At 44.4% G+C, this 18,100-nt stretch overlaps 1 protein-coding gene across 5 annotated transcripts in view; it reads right to left on the reverse strand.

The window, feature by feature from the left end:
• CADM2 (cell adhesion molecule 2) overlaps nt 1-18,100 on the reverse strand; it is an 871,614-nt gene that overhangs the window by 144,366 nt on the left and 709,148 nt on the right. For all 5 annotated transcript variants that reach the window (XM_064152285.1, XM_064152286.1, XM_064152284.1 and 2 more), the window contains one exon: nt 5,484-5,574. In XM_064152285.1, coding sequence (XP_064008355.1) covers nt 5,484-5,574 — 91 coding nt within the window. The remainder of the gene's footprint in view (nt 1-5,483; nt 5,575-18,100) is intronic.

Consider the following 18,100-nt stretch of genomic DNA (forward strand, 5'->3'; position numbering starts at 1 on the left):
CCTGGGATGGATCCCAGCTGGTCCCATGGACTTGTGGGTGTCCAGATGGCTCAGCAGGTCCTGAACTAATTCTTCATGAATTTCCAGGGGAACACACTGCTCCCTGACCCCATCCCCCAGTTCAAGAGGCCACTTGCCCTGAACTCCTCCCTCCTTGCTGTTGAAAACTGAGGTGAAGAAGGCATTCAGGACCTCAGCCTTTTCTTCATCATCAGTTATAGTGTTCCCCTCCTGGTCCAGTAAGGAGTGGAGGCTCTTCTTGCCCTTTTTTTTAGCATTTCCCAGAGGTATTGGTTGGAGCAAGGGTTCCCTCCCACTCACTGCCTTCTCCCAGCCAACCAGCAAAAGAGCAAGGGGACACAGTCTCAAGTTGTGCCAGAGAAGGTATAGGCTGGATGTTAGGAGGACGTTGTTGGCAGAGAGAGTGATTGGCATTGGAATGGGCTGCCCAGGGAGGTGGTGGAGTCACCATCTCTGAAGATGTTCAAGGAAAGCCTGGCTGAGGCATTTAGTGCCATGGTCTGTTTGACTGGATAGGTCTGGGTGCTAGGTTGGACTGGATGATCTTGGAGGTCTCTTCCAACCTGGTTGATTCTGTGATAAGGCAGCAGGCTAGGCAGGGCTGCTCTTCAGGATTTTTTTGTAGATCTGAAACACGATATCTGGGAATCTGTGATGTATATGGTTTGAAGTATGGAACCCTTTCAAGGGGGTGGTTGGTGATGAGATGTGAGATGGTAAAAGTACATTCTAGCTTTAGCCTCATTCCACTTTTCCCTGTTGGGAAAGTCATTTTGCATCAGCTATCAGCATCACGAATATCACCACAGCCACAGCCCGGTTTCATTTTTCCTCCACTTTTGTCTCAAGTGTCATTTTGAAGCCTTTGAATGTTGCTGCAGGATACAAGAGAAATGTACTTATAAGTGTTCATTTACTGGTCTGATTCACTGCTGCCTACAGGAAACAGGAGAGTCTGTTGTAACTGCACCTTAAAGTTGACAGCGTATAGAAATAAATGCATGAAGTGCAAATGGCTACAAAGGATCATGGCTGGCTCTGAGCTCTCCATGAAGACTGCAGTGCATCACTTGTGACAGTGTGAGAGCCTACATCCTCTCTCCTGTTCATCAACAAAGATTGCATTGTCCCTCCCTAATCAACAAAGATAAAGATTGCCTTTGTTACCTTCCTGGACTCAGACTATTTGCTTGGCTGAAAGCTCAGGGATGCAAATCAACTGACAATGCATTTGAAACTCCAGGACCTCAGCCTGGCTGGAATGCCCAGGATACATACATCTTATCTCAGCTGCCCCCAAGGGAAAAGCTTTATGTGTAGTCGGGGTGTGGACAGGTACATCCAGGGAGGGGTCCCCCTTGGCGCTGGACCCCTGCGAATGCATGAGGATACTCAGGAAGATTCCCTGGGGAGCTGCAGCTGGACACCGAGCAGAGAACTGTATAAAAGGCAGGAGCAAGGCCTGCCAAAGGGGGGCACTACCACCGGACCACCAAGGGTGCATTTCTACCAGACTACTAAGGGTGGCATTCCCACCAGATCACCAAGCGCACCACCACCAGACCACCAAGCACACCACCACCAGACCAAGCGCACCTCCACTCGACCACCAAGCGCACCAACACCAGACCACCAAGCGCACCTCCACCAGACCACCAAGCGCACCTCCACTAGACCACCAAGCGCACCACCACCAGACCACCAAGCGCACCTCCACCGACCACCAAGCGCACCTCCACTAGACCACCAAGCGCACCTCCACCAGACCACCAAGCGCACCTCCACCGACCACCAAGCACACCACCACCAGACCACCAAGCGCACCTCCACTCGACCACCAAGCGCACCAACACCAGACCACCAAGCGCACCTCCACCAGACCACCAAGCGCACCTCCACTAGACCACCAAGCGCACCAACACCAGACCACCAAGCACACCTCCACCAGACCACCAAGCGCACCAACACCAGACCACCAAGCGCACCTCCACCGACCACCAAGCGCACCTCCACCAGACCACCAAGCGCACCTCCACCAGACCACCAAGCGCACCTCCACCAACCACCAAGCGCACCTCCACCAGACCACCAAGCGCACCTCCACTAGACCACCAAGCGCACCTCCACCAGACCACCAAGCGCACCTCCACCGACCACCAAGCACACCACCACCAGACCACCAAGCGCACCTCCACTCGACCACCAAGCGCACCTCCACTAGACCACCAAGCGCACCTCCACCAGACCACCAAGCGCACCTCCACCGACCACCAAGCACACCACCACCAGACCACCAAGCGCACCTCCACTCGACCACCAAGCGCACCAACACCAGACCACCAAGCGCACCTCCACCAGACCACCAAGCGCACCTCCACTAGACCACCAAGTGCGCCACCACCAGAAGAACCCCTGATGAACTCCACAGAAGATCATCCCTGGGCCATGCACTTGTCTCTCTCTCTCCCCCTCCATCTGCGACTGAGGGTAGTATGATCCCAACTCCTTTCCTTCCCTGCTGCTTCTTCTCTTCTTCTCTGTTGTTCTCATAATCTCTCTCCCCCCACTCAGTTTTGTCCAACCTTATCCTTTAATAAATAGTTTTGAGGTGATCTATGGCCTCGCTTGCACCTTGATTTCACACCACAGAAACCCATAAGAACTTGCTCCTCTGGACAGAGATATTGTTAATCTCTGTTCCCTGGACCTAGACAGACAGTGACATACTTGGGCTCTGTGGACTCTCCAGATTCTCTTTCTCTGCAAGCCAGAAGGTAATCATAATGTAGGTTGGGAGCATGACGTTAGAGTTTCTCATTCTAAGCAGTTGCAGATCGCTCCCAGGAGGATGCCAATTTATCACTGGCTGTGCGCAGCCAAAGACTGACCTAATGAAGCAGCATGGAGCAGTTGATGTTGGCAGTTCTTCTGGCATGGCAATCAGAGGTGCATTGATTGGCAAAATATTTGTGCCCCGAAAGCTACCACATCCAGGTGTCCTGCCTTGCTAATTCTCAGCTGTGGAGATTTTATTTGGCTGCCCTTTGTAAACCACATGTAAGGTTTGTATTTGAATCCAGTAAGGTTGTAACTGAGCCTCAAGCTACGCCAGGGGAGATTTAGGCTGGAGGTGAGGAGAAAGTTCTTCACTGAGAGAGTCATTGGACACTGGAATGGGCTGCCCGGGGAGGTGGTGGAGTCACCGTCCCTGGAGCTGTTCCAGGCAGGATTGGACGTGGCACTTGGTGCCATGGTCTAGCCTTGAGCTCTGTGGTAAAGGGTTGGACTTGATGATCTGTAAGGTCTCTTCCAACCTTGGTGATACTGTGATACTGTGATACTGTGATACTGTGAGTTCTATTATTAGAAATAATAAATAAATCAGGAAATACTTCAACTGAAGATCCTTTTTAATGCTTTAACTCGTGTCATAGTAAGATCAAGCAACAACACGATGTGTGCCAAATAGAAAATATTATGTATGCCAAGCAAAACTACATTATTTTATGGTTTTTGGCTTCTTTCAGAAATGAATATGCTTTTATTTTTTAACAGAATCAAACACCTTTGATGAGTGGGAAAAAAAAAGGAAACAAAAAGTTTGTCCATTTTTAATGAAGGCTGTGAAAATGTGGTTACAAGCTGTAAAGGGAGAAAAGTACATCTGACCCAAGTTCTACAGAGATCTAAATATAAATATTTACACTTGCTTGTTGTAACACTCAGAGGCAAGTGGAATCACTGGAGCACTAGAATCATAGCTGCTTTTATATAAAGCCCTGTGCAACTAAGAAATTATTTTAACTAAAGGTGTATCTATGAAAAAAAGAAATAGACACCTTAGAATCATAGAATCAGCCAGGTTGAAAGAGACCTCCAAGATCATCCAGTCCAACCTAGCACCCAGCCCTAGCCAGTCAACCAGACCATGGCACCAAGTGCCTCATCCAGGCTTTGCTTCAACACATCCAGGGACGGTGCCTCCACCACCTCCCTGGGCAGCCCATTCCAATGGGAAATCACTCTCTCTGGGAAGAACTTCCTCCTAACATCCAGCCTATACTTTCCCTGGCACACCATGATCTAGATGGTGAGCTGCTCAGCCTACTCAAGATTCAGATGGAGGAGAGTTACTCTAAAAGGAATGAGGCATGTAATAGAAAAAAGAAAAGTGCATCTGGAGTTTAAATGATGTCAGACTAAACTCAGAAGAGCTTTTAAAAATAGAAATGTTGGACTTAAATGATTGACTTGACCCAAATCTGACTTCAGGTGCCTACATTAAGCAATTCCACAAAGTCATGAAAGTAGATCAGGGAGAAATTCAGCCCTTAAGTGATATTGTGGAAGTAATTTTCACCTTTTCTAGAATGAAAATATTATTGCGCTACTGTTTCCAAGACCATCCCAAAGTTCACAGACTCACAGAATGTCTGAGATTGGAAAAGCCCTTCAAGAGCATCAAGTGCAATCATTAGTTTCACACTGGCAAGTCCTTGACTAAACCAAATCCCTCAGCACCCTCAGCACAACATCTAATCACTATGAATTGCTATGGTTGCAAAGGACCACCAGTGCAACTTTCATCCCAGCATCCTTCATCACCAGACCATAGCCTCAAGCACCACATCCACTCTGCTTTTAAACACCTCCAGGGATGGCAACTCCACCACCTCCCTGGGCAGCCTGTTCCAGTGCCTGACCACCTGCTCAGTAAAGAACTTCCTCTGAAGTTGTGTATCATCACTCCATGTAACACTACAGATTAATCTTTCAAGCAGAAGGTCAATATTAAAGAAATCTGACCCACACCTTTGTATCATTTATATATCTTTATGCATAAATATACAACCCCTCACCTGAGAAGATACTGTTTTAAGGAGTGAAGCCCATTTAAATAGTAGCTTCTGTGCAAGAGTTAATCTCTGCAGATGTGCCTTTAAAAAACCCCTGATGCTAGGGAGGTTCGTTTCCAGGTAAAACAGTTTGTATGCTTAAAGCAGCCTACATCTTCTCAAACTCCAGTAGAAATATGCAGCCAACTTGCACATATCATTAAAGTGAAAATTCCCTGGAAATGACAGCCAAAGGATCTCAAAAGTTCAATCCATTTTCTCTGAGGCTAGCTGATGCAGGAAGATTTCCACAAGACATTTTTGTCTTCTATCATCAGTTCAATGATGTAAACATCGACTGATTAAGCCTGCACTCTTCTCAGGTTGATATACATGACTGAAAAGAATAAAGAAGCTCACAGCTGGAATTCATCCTGAAAACTAAAATAGATGACTAAGTAAAAGACCAATCCTTTATCAACACTTAACGAAGACAAGCTTCAAGGGGTGTTCTACAGCAGAGATTATGTTACACCCCAGGACAGGACAAAGCCAGCAAGATTTCTGTAGCTGAGGATTGCAATCACAGCAGAACAAGGAAAACAATAAAAACATGAAATCACTTACATTGGTTTTCCTTTGGATTCACAAGTCAAAACTATAGATTGTCCTTCTTCAGGCCACGAATTGGAAGAAATGATTTTAACTAAAGGTGTATCTACAAAAAAAAGAAACAGACATCTTGTTGATATAGACAAAAACATTTCTTATCTAAGAATACATTCCTCTCTATTTACAAAAGACTACACCATATATTCAATTTACAGTGAAGGTGCTTTTACATGAAGCCTTCTGCAATTAAGAAATGATTTTAACTAAAGGTGTATCTACAAAGAAAAGAAACAGACATCTTGTTGATATAGACAAAAACATTTCTTATCTAAGAATATATTCCTCTCTATTTACAAAAGACTACACCATATATTCAATTTACAGTGAAGATGCTTTTACATGAAGCCTTCTGCAATTAAGAAATGATTTTAACTAAAGGTGTCTCTACAAAGAAAAGAAATAGACACAAAACCATTTATTATATCTTATATTCCTCTCTATTTACAAAAGGAGTATACCATATATCCAATTTACACTTGAGGATGCTTTTATATGAAGCCTTCTGCAATTAAGAAATGATGTTAACTAAAGAAAAGAAATAGATATCTTGTTGATATACACAAAATCATTTATTATCTACTATATTCCCCTCTATTTACTAAAAGAGTATACCATATATCCAATTTACACTTGCAGATGCTTTTATATGAAGCCTTCTGCAATTAAGAAATGATGTTAACTAAAGAAATAGACATCTTGTTGATATACACAAAATCATTTATTATCACAGTATCACCAAGGTTGGAAGAGACCTCATAGATCATCAAGTCCAACCCTTTACCACAGAGCTCAAGGCTAGACCATGGCACCAAGTGCCACGTCCAACCTTGCCTTGAACAGCTCCAGGGACGGCGACTCCACCACCTCCCCGGGCAGCCCATTCCAGTTGTCAATGACTTATCTAAGAATATATCCATTTCCACTTAAAAATGAGTACACCATACATAGAATTTACAGTGAAGATGCTTTTATATGAAGTCCTGTGCAATTAAGAAATGATTTTAACTAAAGGTGAATCTACAAAGAAAAGAAATAGACATCTTGTTGATATACACAAAACCATTTCTTATCTAAGAATATATTCCTCTCCATTTACAAAAAACTGCAGCATATATTCAATTTATATTTTTTTACAAGCCTTTCTAAGAAGCCCTGTACAATTAAATTACTTTAACTAAAGGTGTACCTATGAAGAAAAGAAATAGTCATTTTAGAATCATAGAATCAACCAGGTTGGAAGAGATCATCCAGTCCAACCTAGCACACAGCCCTAGCCAATCAACTAGACCATGGCACTAAGTGCCTCAGCCAGGCTTTGCTTCAACACCTCCAGGGACAGCGACTCCACCACCTCCTTGGGCAGCCCATTCCAATGCTAACCACTCTCTCTGTCAACAACTTCCTCCTCACATCCAGCCTAGACCTCCCTCACCACAACTTGAGACTGTGTCCCCTTGTTCTGTTGCTGGTTGCCTGGGAAAAGAGACTGACCCCTACCTGTCTACAGCCTCCCTTCAGGTAGTTGTAGACAGCAATGAGCTCTGCCCTGAGCCTCCTCTTCTACAGGCTGCACACCCCCAGCTCCCTCACCCTCTCCTTACAGGGCTGTGCTCCAGGGCCCTCACCAGCTTTGATGCCCTTCTGTGGACACATTCCAGTATCTCAACATCTCTCTTGAATTGAGGGGCCCAGAACTGGACACAGCACTCAAGGTGCAGCCTGACCAGTGCTGAGTAAAGGGGCAGAACATCCTCCCTTGTCCTGCTGGCCACACTGTTCCTGATCTAATCCAGGATGCCTAACTAAATGTGCATCTACAAAGAAAAGAAATAGACATTTTGTTGATATACACAAAAACATTTCTTATCTGAGGAGAGGCTGAGGAAGCTGGGGGTGTGCAGCCTGCAGAAGAGGAGGCTCAGGGGTGACCTCATTGCTGTCTACAACTACCTGAAGGGAGGCTGTAGCCAGGTGGGGAGTGGCCTCTTCTGCCAGGCAACCAGCAATAGAACAAGGGGACACAATCTCAAGTTGTGCCGGGGTAGGTCTAGGCTGGATGTTAGGAGGAAGTTGTTGTCAGAGAGAGTGATTGGCATTGGAATGGGCTGCCCAGGGAGGTGGTGGAGGCACCGTCCCTGGAGGTCTTCAAGAAAAGACTGGATAAGGCACTTAGTGCCATGGTCTGGTTGACTGGCTAGGGCTGGGTGCTAGGTTGGACTGGATGATCTTGGAGGTCTCTTCCAACCTGGTTGATTCTATGATTCTGTGATTCTATTTACAAAAGAGTATACCATATATTCAGTTTACACTTGAAGATGCTTTTATATGAAGCCTTGTGCAATTATGAAATGACTTTAAAGGTGTGCCTATGAAGAAAGGAAATAGACATCTTGTTGATAGATACAAGAAATAGACGTCTTGTTGATATAGACAAAACCATTTATTACCTAAGAATATATTCCTCTCTATGTACAAGAGTATACCATATATTCAGTTTACACTTGAAGATGCTTTTATATAAAGCCTTGTGCAGTTAAGAAATGACTTTAAAGGTGTACCTATGAAGAAAGGAAATAGACATCTTGTTGATATATACAAAAACATTTATTAGTAAGAATATATTCCTCTCTATGTACAAGAGTATACCATATATTCAGTTTACACTTGAAGATGCTTTTATATAAAGCCTTGTGCAGTTAAGTAATGACTTTAAAGGTGTACCTATGAAGAAAGGAAATAGACATCTTGTTGATAAACACTAAAAAACATTTATTATCTAATATATTCCTGTCTTTACAAAAGAGTATATACCATACATTCAATGTACACTTGAAGATGCTTTCATATGAAGCCTTGTGCAATTAAGACATGATTTTAGCTAAAGATGTGCCTATGAAGAAAGGAAATAGACATCTTGTTGATATAGACAAAAACATTTATTAGCTAAGAATATATTCCTCTCTGTGTACAGGAGTATACCTTATATTCAGTTTACACTTGAAGATGCTTTTATATGAAGCCTTGTGCAATTAAGAAATGACTTTAAAGGTGTACCTATGAAGAAAGGAAATAGACATCTTGTTGATAAACACTACAAAACATTTATTATCTAATATATTCCTCTGTCTTTACAAAAGAGTATATACCATATATTAAATGTACACTTGAAGATGATTTCATATGAAGCCTTGTGCAATTAAGACATGATTCTAGCTAAAGGTGTGCCTATGAAGAAAGGAAATAGACATCTTGTTGATATAGACAAAACCATTTATTAGCTAAGAATATATTCCTCTCTATTTACAAAGGAGTATACCACATATTCAGTTTACACTTGAAGATGCTTTTATATGACAAGCCTTGAGCAATTTTCATTGTCTTCAGGAAGGCAATAAAAATGTCCAATAGAACTAAACCAGTAACTTTTTATACCCCAAGGAAACACAGGCAGAAAGCAAACAGATACTCAGAGGAAATAGCTTCTCTCTCCCTATATTCAATGCAAATACTCCATGCAACTATACCAAACTCTTGTATCTAATGACAAAACAAAAGTGTGGAGGATGAATAACAAATACTCTGTGCAATTGTTTCCTTGTCTATTTATAGGTTTATATGATGGAATGCTGCTATTGAGGAATGAATGCAATAACACACATTTGAATAAGAACACTTTTATTGTTGTGGAAACTTGAAACTCATCATAAGAAAGCTACAATGGGCTTTCAGACACAACACCTTGTAACAGGCATTTTACAGGCTATTATTTCTGAAATGGAGTAATGCTGACTGTAAACTATTTATTTTTTAAACCAAAATTTGCAAAGAGAATGCTTTAAATATCTCCAACCCCCCCCCACCCCACTGTGCTAGTTTGAGCCTAGCTGGGATATTTCGGTGAGAAGATTTAGATGCTAGGCTGTGAAAAGGAAACACTGCTGATGTCTGCTGCACTCATAGGCTTGCTGAGATGCATAAGAACAAGAACAAAAACATAGATAAGGGAGTTGTTTGCTCTCTGTCTTTAGGGCTGCACTTCCCTCTCTCTAACCTAACCTGCTGTCTGTGGACTAATCCAGCTGCTTCCCAACTCCCCTGGCTGATCCTCCAAACTCACCTTGAGTGTAAGGCAAAGTCTGGGGTAAGGTAAAAGGGAGGGAGGAAGATGGAAGGGTGGTTGGGAGCCCCTCCTGGGGACTCTGATTTCTAGGAGGGCTATTGTGTTTCTGTGCTACTTTTTAACTCATATATTTCCATTTATAGCTGTAAATATCTCCTTGTATATTGTGCTAAGCTGTAAATACAGCTTCACTCTTCAATTTTCCAGATCATAGAATCACAGAATCAGTCAGGGTTGGAAGGGACCACAAGGATCAGCCAGTTCCAACCCCCCTGCCATGGGCAGGGACACCCTACCCTAGAGCAGGCTGGACAGAGCCACATCCAGCCTGGCCTTAAATGCCCCCAGCCATAGGGCCTCAGCCACCTCCCTGGGCAACCCATTCCAGCCTCTCACCACTCTCATGCTCAACAACTTTCCCCTCACATCCACTCTCACTCTCCCCACCTCCAGCTTTGCTCCATTCCCCCCAGTCCTGTCACTCCCTCATAGCCTAAAAAGTCCCTCCCCAGCTTTTTTGTAGCCCCCTTCAGATACTGGCAGGCCACAAGAAGGTCACCTGGGAGCCTCCTCTTCTCCAGACTCAACAGCCCCAACTCTTTCAGTCTGTGATCACAGCAGAGTTGCTGCAGCCCTCTGAGCATCCTCCTGGCCCTTCTCTGGACATGTTCCAACATCTCCACATCCTTCTTGTAGTGGAGGCTCCAGAACTGGATGCAGTACTCCAGATGGAGTCTCAGAAGAGTGGAGTAGAGGGGCAGAATCACCTCCCTTGACCTGCTGGCCACAGTTCTCCTGATGCAGCCCAGGCTCTGCTTGGACCTCCAAGATCGATTGAGTCTAGTCTGAGTCTAGTGGGGAGGGGACAGGTACCAGCCAAACCATCACAATCACTCTACAAAAGCCTGTAATCTGTGCTTTAGAAAAAAAATATTGTTCCTATGCACTGGAATTAACTTTACAGTTTTAACTGCATAAAGAGACACAGCGTTGCTATGGTGAGTTCATGCAGAACTGTGATGGTTTGGCTGTTCCCCATCCCCCCACACTTTGGAAATCACTCAGAGTAGACTGGAGCTGGAAATTGAATGAACCTTTATATGTACAGCTTGGCACAATATACAAGCAGGTAGTTACAATATATATACAGTTATAGACAGAAATAGACAAGTGACAGACCTTTTTGAACATGTTAATTTATTTCTAATGCTTGTTGTACTTGGTTCTTTTTAATTACTGAGCTACTCACACTCAGGTAATGGTGCCATTTTCCCTGGTGGCTAATGTGGCTACACTATGGGGTTTTTTTGGGGGGGTTGCTTTTAAAGTATGGGGTGGGTTTTTTTTGCTTAGGGATATTTTCTTCTGAGAAACATATTAAATATGAGTGCACACCAGAGGAAAGAGGGATCTCATGCCATTTTCTGTGGCTTTGAAGGTGGAAAATCCCACAAACACAGAATCCAGAGGTGTGATGGTTTGGGAGTTACCTGCCCCTCCACTCTTATGAAATCACCCAGACTAGACTCAGCTGGTTGGATGTCAAGGAATGAAGCTTATATTTACAGCTTAGCACAATATACAAGCAGATAGTTACAGTATATACAGTTATAGACAGAAATAGACAAGGTAAAAGGTAATACAGAAACACAGCAGCCCTCCCAGAAACCTGAGTCCCCAGGAGGGGCTCTCAACCACCCTTCCACCTTCCTCCCACTCCTCTACCTTATCCCAGATCTTGCCTTATGTTTCAGGTAGTCTTGAGGGTCAGACAGGGGGGTTAGGAAGCAGGTGGATTAGTCACACAGACTTCAGGTTAGGTTAGAGAGAAAGTTCAGCCCAAAGAGACAGAGAGCAACTGTGTTTTCTATGTTGATGTTGTTCTTATCCATCTCAGCAAGCCTATGAGTGCAGCAGACATCAGCATCGTTTCCTTTTCACAGCCTGCCATCTAATTCTTCTCACCAAAACATTCCAGCTAGGCTCAAACTAGCACAAGAATGAAACGTTTACCCTAGATCTTGTACAAAAGAAATTGCCAGCTGGCTTGTAAGGAGATATTTTCATAATCCAAACGTTTTGCATGAGTTAGGCGAGCACCTCGTACAATTAAAAAGAGCATATTTTTGTTTTGCTCAGGCAAAGGGAAAAAGGGATCACAGACATAGCAAGGAAGTTTCTCAAACTTCATGTGAAAATATGTACTCTTCTTTCCTCTGCAGTTTCCTAATACAGAACATATGTCTTCATCTAGGGCACTGTGATGAGCCAGCAGTGTGCCCAGGTGGCCAAGAGAGCCAATGGCATCCTGGCTTCTGGCTTGCATCAGGAATGGTGTGGTCAGCAGGAGCAGGGAGGTCATTCTGCCCCTGTACTCTGCACTGGTTAGACCACACTTTGAGTACTGTGTCCAGTTCTGGGCCCCCCAGTTTAGGAGGGACATTGAGATGCTTGAGTGTGTCCAGAGAAGGGCGACGAGGCTGGGGAGAGGCCTTGAGCACAGCCCTACGAGGAGAGGCTGAGGGAGCTGGGATTGGTTAGCCTGGAGAAGAGGAGGCTCAGGGCAGACCTTATTGCTGTCTACAACTACCTGAAGGGAGGTTGTGTCCAGGAGGAGGTTGCTCTCTTCTCTCAGGTGGCCAGCACCAGAACGAGAGGACACAGCCTCAGGCTGTGCCAGGGGAGATTTAGGCTGGAGGTGAGGAGAAAGTTCTTCACTGAGAGAGTCATTGGACACTGGAATGGGCTGCCCGGGGAGGTGGTGGAGTCGCCGTCCCTGGAGCTGTTCAAGGCAGGATTGGACGTGGCACTTGGTGCCATGGTCTGGCCTTGAGCTCTGTGGTAAAGGGTTGGACTTGATGATCTGTGAGGTCTCTTCCAACCTTGGTGATACTGTGATACTGTGATGGTTTGGGTGTTACCTGTCCCCCCACAGTAAAGAAAATCACCCAGACTAGCCTCAGCGGCTGGATATTAAAGAAGGAAGCTTCATATTTACAGCTTAGCACAAGATACAAGCAGATAGTCACAATATTTACAGCTATAGACAGATACAAATTAAAGAGGGAATACAGAAGCACAGCAGACCTCCTAGAAACCAGAGTCCACAGGAGGTGCTCCAACCACCCTTCCACCTCCTTTACACACCTATACCTTATCCCAGACTTTGCCTTACATTCAAGGTGAGTTTGGAGAATCAGCCAGGGGGGCTAGGAATCAGTCAGATTAGTTACACAGACAGCAAGTTAGGGAGAGAAGGGAGGCCTGGGGAGTTAGGAAGCAGATGGATTAGTTAGACAGCAGGTTAGGGAGAAAAGGGAGGCAGAAGACAGAGAGCAAACAACTCCCTTATCTATGCTTGTATTTTTGTTCTTATCCATCTCAGCAAGCCTATGAGTGCAGCAGACATCATCATTGTTTCCTTTTCACAGCCTAGAATCTAATTCTTCTCACCAAAATATTCCAGCTAGCTTCAAACTAGCACAGGCACCCAAAAAAAATAATTTAGCCATTTAACCTGCAAATCTGGGACAGCTAATTCATGTCTGAACCATTCCTGTTTTCATTAGCAGTGATGCAGCAGTGATAGCACAGGTACCCTATTACCAAGCAAAGGTGAAAAGAGCATGACAATGTGATCCTATGAAATCAAATGGAAAAGAAATATCTGCTGTAACAATATAATTTCTTACTGAGCTGCTAATAGTCCTGTTGAACACTAAATGGCATATGAATGGAATTATAAATGTTGGAAGCATTTTTCTAGCTTGGATTTTATTTTTGGCATATCATAATATATCAGTAGGATAAGGGAGGTTATTCTGCCCCTGTACTCAGCACTGGTCAGGCCACACCTTGAGTGCTGTGTCCAGTTCTGAGCTCCTCAATTCAAGAGAGATGTTGAGGTGCTGGAAGGTGTCCAGAGAAGGGCAACAAAGCTGGTGAGGGGCCTGGAGCACAGCCCTGTGAGGAGAGGCTGAGGGAGCTGGGGGTGTGCAGCCTGCAGAAGAGGAGGCTCAGGGCAGAGCTCACTGCTGTCTACAACTACCTGAAGGGAGGCTGTAGCCAGGTGGGGTTGGGCTCTTCTCCCAGGCCAGCAGCAACAGAACAAGGGGACACAGTTTCGAGTTGTGCAGGGGAGGTCTAGGCTGGATGTTAGGAGGAAGTTGTTGTCAGAGAGAGTGATTGGCATTGGAATGGGCTGCCCAGGGAGGTGGTGGAGTCTCCGTACCTTGAGGTGTTGAAGCAAAGCCTGTCTGAGGCACTTAGTGCCATGGTCTGGTTGACTGGCTGGGGCTGGGTGCTAGGTTGGGCTGGTTGATCTTGGAGGTCTCTTCCAGCCTGAATGATTCTATGATTCTATGATAAGGTCTTTAGTGAGAATTAGTATATAAATAAATGGCAGTGGGGTTTGTTGCTATCTTGGGGTTTCTCTGAGTATGATATTACAGCTATTATACGGTTTTCTTGTGTTAGTATTATGGGACAGTAAGGTATCTGAGTACTGTTTTGTTAATACCTCAGCAAAGATAATTTTTGATGAGCAGGGCACAAGACAAGGAAAAGGGAAGGCTTCATGTAGACTTGTCATAATGCCACTGAAAGTGCTGTCAGCATCATTTAGCTTTCAGTACAGCTGCACTAACCTCACACCAGCAGCAAATCTGTTCTGTAAGTTGATATTTTTAAGGACCTTGCAAACCATTAGGCAGGTGACTAATCCTTTCGAGGTCATGCTGGGATTTGCTTCATTTTTAGCAGACGCTTTAAGGCACTGACCTCAAGTGCCTTAATAAATCAGGACATCAAGTGCTTCTGTGATTTCAGTGGTGCTACTGAAGATGAATAAATTACTCTCTTGACTATACATTGAATCAGGAACAAATTAGTATCAGATAGGAATGTAAGAAGGATTTAACCAAGAGAGGGAGATGACTAATGCAAAGAGATCAAGGGGTTTCCAGAGAAATAGGAAAAAGAGCTAAACTTTGATAGAAGTAATCATGACAGCCACAGGTGAAGAAATTAAAGACTCATCTAGCCAGCACTACTGGCTCAAGTGTTTAAGAAATGAGCAGCATTTGACACATTACTGGAAATGACCCACATGAAATATAAGAGGGGACGTTAGACAACTGTTCATGAAATAGAAGAGGGGACATTAGACAACTTTGCATGGAGTGCTGCTTCCCCCAACTTGAAGCTTCAGTTCCTACTTTATTTAAAGGCCCAGACAGCCCTCTGTTCCCTGTGCACTTTTAAACAGAGCTTACTAACATAACATAACATAAGAAAGGTCTTATGTTTTACTAACCAATGTACTATGAGTCACTGTCCCTGGAGGTGTTGAAGAAAAGCCTGGATGAGGCACTTAGTGCCATGCTCTAGTTCATTGGACAGGGCTGGGTGCTAGGTTGGACTGGATGACCTTGGAGGTCTCTTCCAACCTGGTTGATTCTGTGATTCTACTGAATGGTTTAGGTTGGAAAAGACCTGAAAGATCATCCAGTTCCAACCCCCTGCCATAGGCAGGGACACCTCCCACTAGAACAGGATGCCCAAGACTTCATCCAACCTGGCCTTGAACACCTCCAGGGAGGGAGCAGCCACAACCTCCCTGGGCAACCTGTGCCAGTGTCTCACCACCCTCACTGTAAATAATTTCTTCCTAACATCTAGTTAGAATGTCCCCTCTTCTGCTAACACTAAGTAGTGTAAGAAATATATTCCCCTGTGGTTTTCTCTGTTAATTGACTTGTACAGGAATAACTTGGTTTTTGAAAACAGGAAACACAGGGATTTTAGGGCAGAAATGATCAATAAAGGTCTCTGGCATAATTCACATTGAATCATCTGGAGTCCATGTGGCATTGCCTTGATCACATTGATCTGTGAGGCCTTGACCACATTTCCCATGGCAAGCTAAACAGATTTCTGCAATATGATTTAATGTTAATAAACACTTTTTGTAGTTATTAACAATCTTTGCCTGGGTATCAAAATTAATACAGATTATTAATTTTGCATAATCCATCACAGCACATCATGAACAGAATCTCTGCTAGCAATTAGGCTGCCAAGATAGAAGAAAAGTAATTTGGCCTTTTTTTCCTTATGTAACTTCATAAATTCTTGTATGTCCTGCAGTCTGGATCATCAGAACTTCTGTAGACAGCGTTTTCATGCAACTTCCAGCGTCTGGTTGAGTTATGAAATCAAAGTATGACCCCTACACATCCCAGGGCATTAATCAGCAAAAGGCATGTGGGAATCACCAGAGTTTGGGAGAAAAAACATTTTGTGAGAGAAAAAGGGAGCATTACGATGATTATGATAGCATCTTGCTTATCAAATCATCTCTCCCTATTGCAATCATTTCCAGGTAATGTAATGACAGTCCTAGAAAAAAGAAAACATGACTACATTTTTTCTTGGGCAGATGTTAAGGTGGGCATAGGACATATATTTTGGTGAAACATCTAAGAAATTGGCTGTTGGAAGTAATAGACTATTCAGGAGTAGAATCATAGAATCAACCAGGTTGGAGGAGACCTTCAAGATCATCCAGTCCAACCTAGCACCCAGCCCTAGACAATCAACCAGACCATGGCACTAAGTGCCTCAGCCAGGCTTTGCTTGAACACCTCCAGGGATGGCAACTCCACCACCTCCCTGGGCAGCCCATTCCAATGGCAAATCACTCTCTCTGCCAACAACTTCCTCCTAACATCCAGCCTAGACCTCCCCTGCCACAACTTGAGACTGTGTCCCCTTGTTCTGTTGCTGGTTGCCTGGGAGAAGAGACCAACCCCACCTGGCTACAGCCTCCCTTCAAGTAGCTGTAGTAGAAATAACATTTCTCTTGGCTTCCAATGTCATCTCTTCACCAGAGACTGTATTTTTCTCTGGTTTATAGGATATTAATGGAGCTGACAGAAAAGCATCCCATTTGGTGACAGTACAAATGCATATAAGGTGTACAGAGAAAGATTAATCTCTTGAATTATTTTGGTTTATGAGTCTTTAGGGTTCAGAAAGTCAAACCCAGTGGCGAGGCTCTTTCCTCTATGCACGACACACATTAGTGTGACAGATGCTGTCTAATTCTTTCTCAAAACAAGAAGGATTCTGTGTGCTGCTTCAGAATTTATTTGCCACATTATTCTACTTAGTCTTTCAAGTTCAAACTAGTACCAAAAAAGCTGGACTTAGCAAAAATGATAGGAAGGGGAGGCACACCTGTTCAAAATGCCACAACAACCCCATGCAGAGATACAGGCTGGGGTCAGAGTGGCTGAGAGCAGCCAAACAGAGAGGGATCTGGGGGTGCTGATTGATACCCACCTGAACATGAGCCAGCAGTGTGCCCAGGTGGCCAAGAGAGCCAGTGGCATCCTGGCCTGCATCAGCAATGGTGTGGCCAGCAGGAGCAGGGAGGTCATTCTGCCCCTGTACTCTGCACTGGTTAGACCACACCTTGAGTGCTGTGTTCAGTTCTGGGCCCCCCAGACATTGAGATGCTTGAGCGTGTCCAGAGAAGGGCGACGAGGCTGGGGAGAGGCCTTGAGCACAGCCCTATGAGGAGAGGCTGAGGGAGCTGGGATTGGTTAGCCTGGAGAAGAGGAGGCTCAGGGCAGACCTTATTGCTGTCTACAACTACCTGAGGGGTGGTTGTGGCCAGGAGGAGGTTGCAGAACAAGAGGACACAGCCTCAGGCTGCGCCAGGGGAAATTTAGGCTGGAGGTGAGGAGAAAGTTCTTCCCTGAGAGAGTCATTGGACACTGGAATGGGCTGCCCGGGGAGGTGGTGGAGTCGCCGTCCCTGGAGCTGTTCAAGGCAGGACTGGACGTGGCACTTGGTGCCATGATCTGGCCTTGAGCTCTGTGGTAAAGGGTTGGACTTGATGATCTGTGAGGTCTCTTCCAACCTTGGTGATACTGTGATACTGTGAAAATGATTGCCTGTTGCAAATCAAATTTACAACTCTATAAAATAATATTACAACAAACATTATTAAATCTTCAAAACACCACTCTCCCATCTGATTAGTTTCCCTGCAACCAAACTGTTAGGTGTCTCTTTCAGAATCAGAGTAAATGCAATCTTGTCCCTAATCATCTTCCAAATAACTGAAAGCAGCTCATTAACATCATTTGACCCTAGGCCTCTGCTGAAATACTTTGATTCTGAGGCATGTTTTCTCTGAAGGTGATTCTTTCTCTGTAGTTTATGGTATGAACATATCAGCATCTGCAGGAAGAAGCTGAGTTTGTCGTGATGAAGTCTGTGATCCTCATTTGACTTACTGTTTGAGTGCAATTTATGTTAAAGGTAATAGGAAATACATCAGTACAGAGAGGTTTTACTTGCTGAGTTTGTTAAAGGATGTGAGTGATCATAATACATCAGGATGTGCTACAAGTGTTATTCAAAACCCTCCTTCTAAAAACTG

This window comes from Pogoniulus pusillus, chromosome 12 (genome assembly GCF_015220805.1).
Source record: "Pogoniulus pusillus isolate bPogPus1 chromosome 12, bPogPus1.pri, whole genome shotgun sequence".
In the NCBI taxonomy this organism is placed as follows: Eukaryota; Metazoa; Chordata; class Aves; order Piciformes; family Lybiidae; genus Pogoniulus; species Pogoniulus pusillus.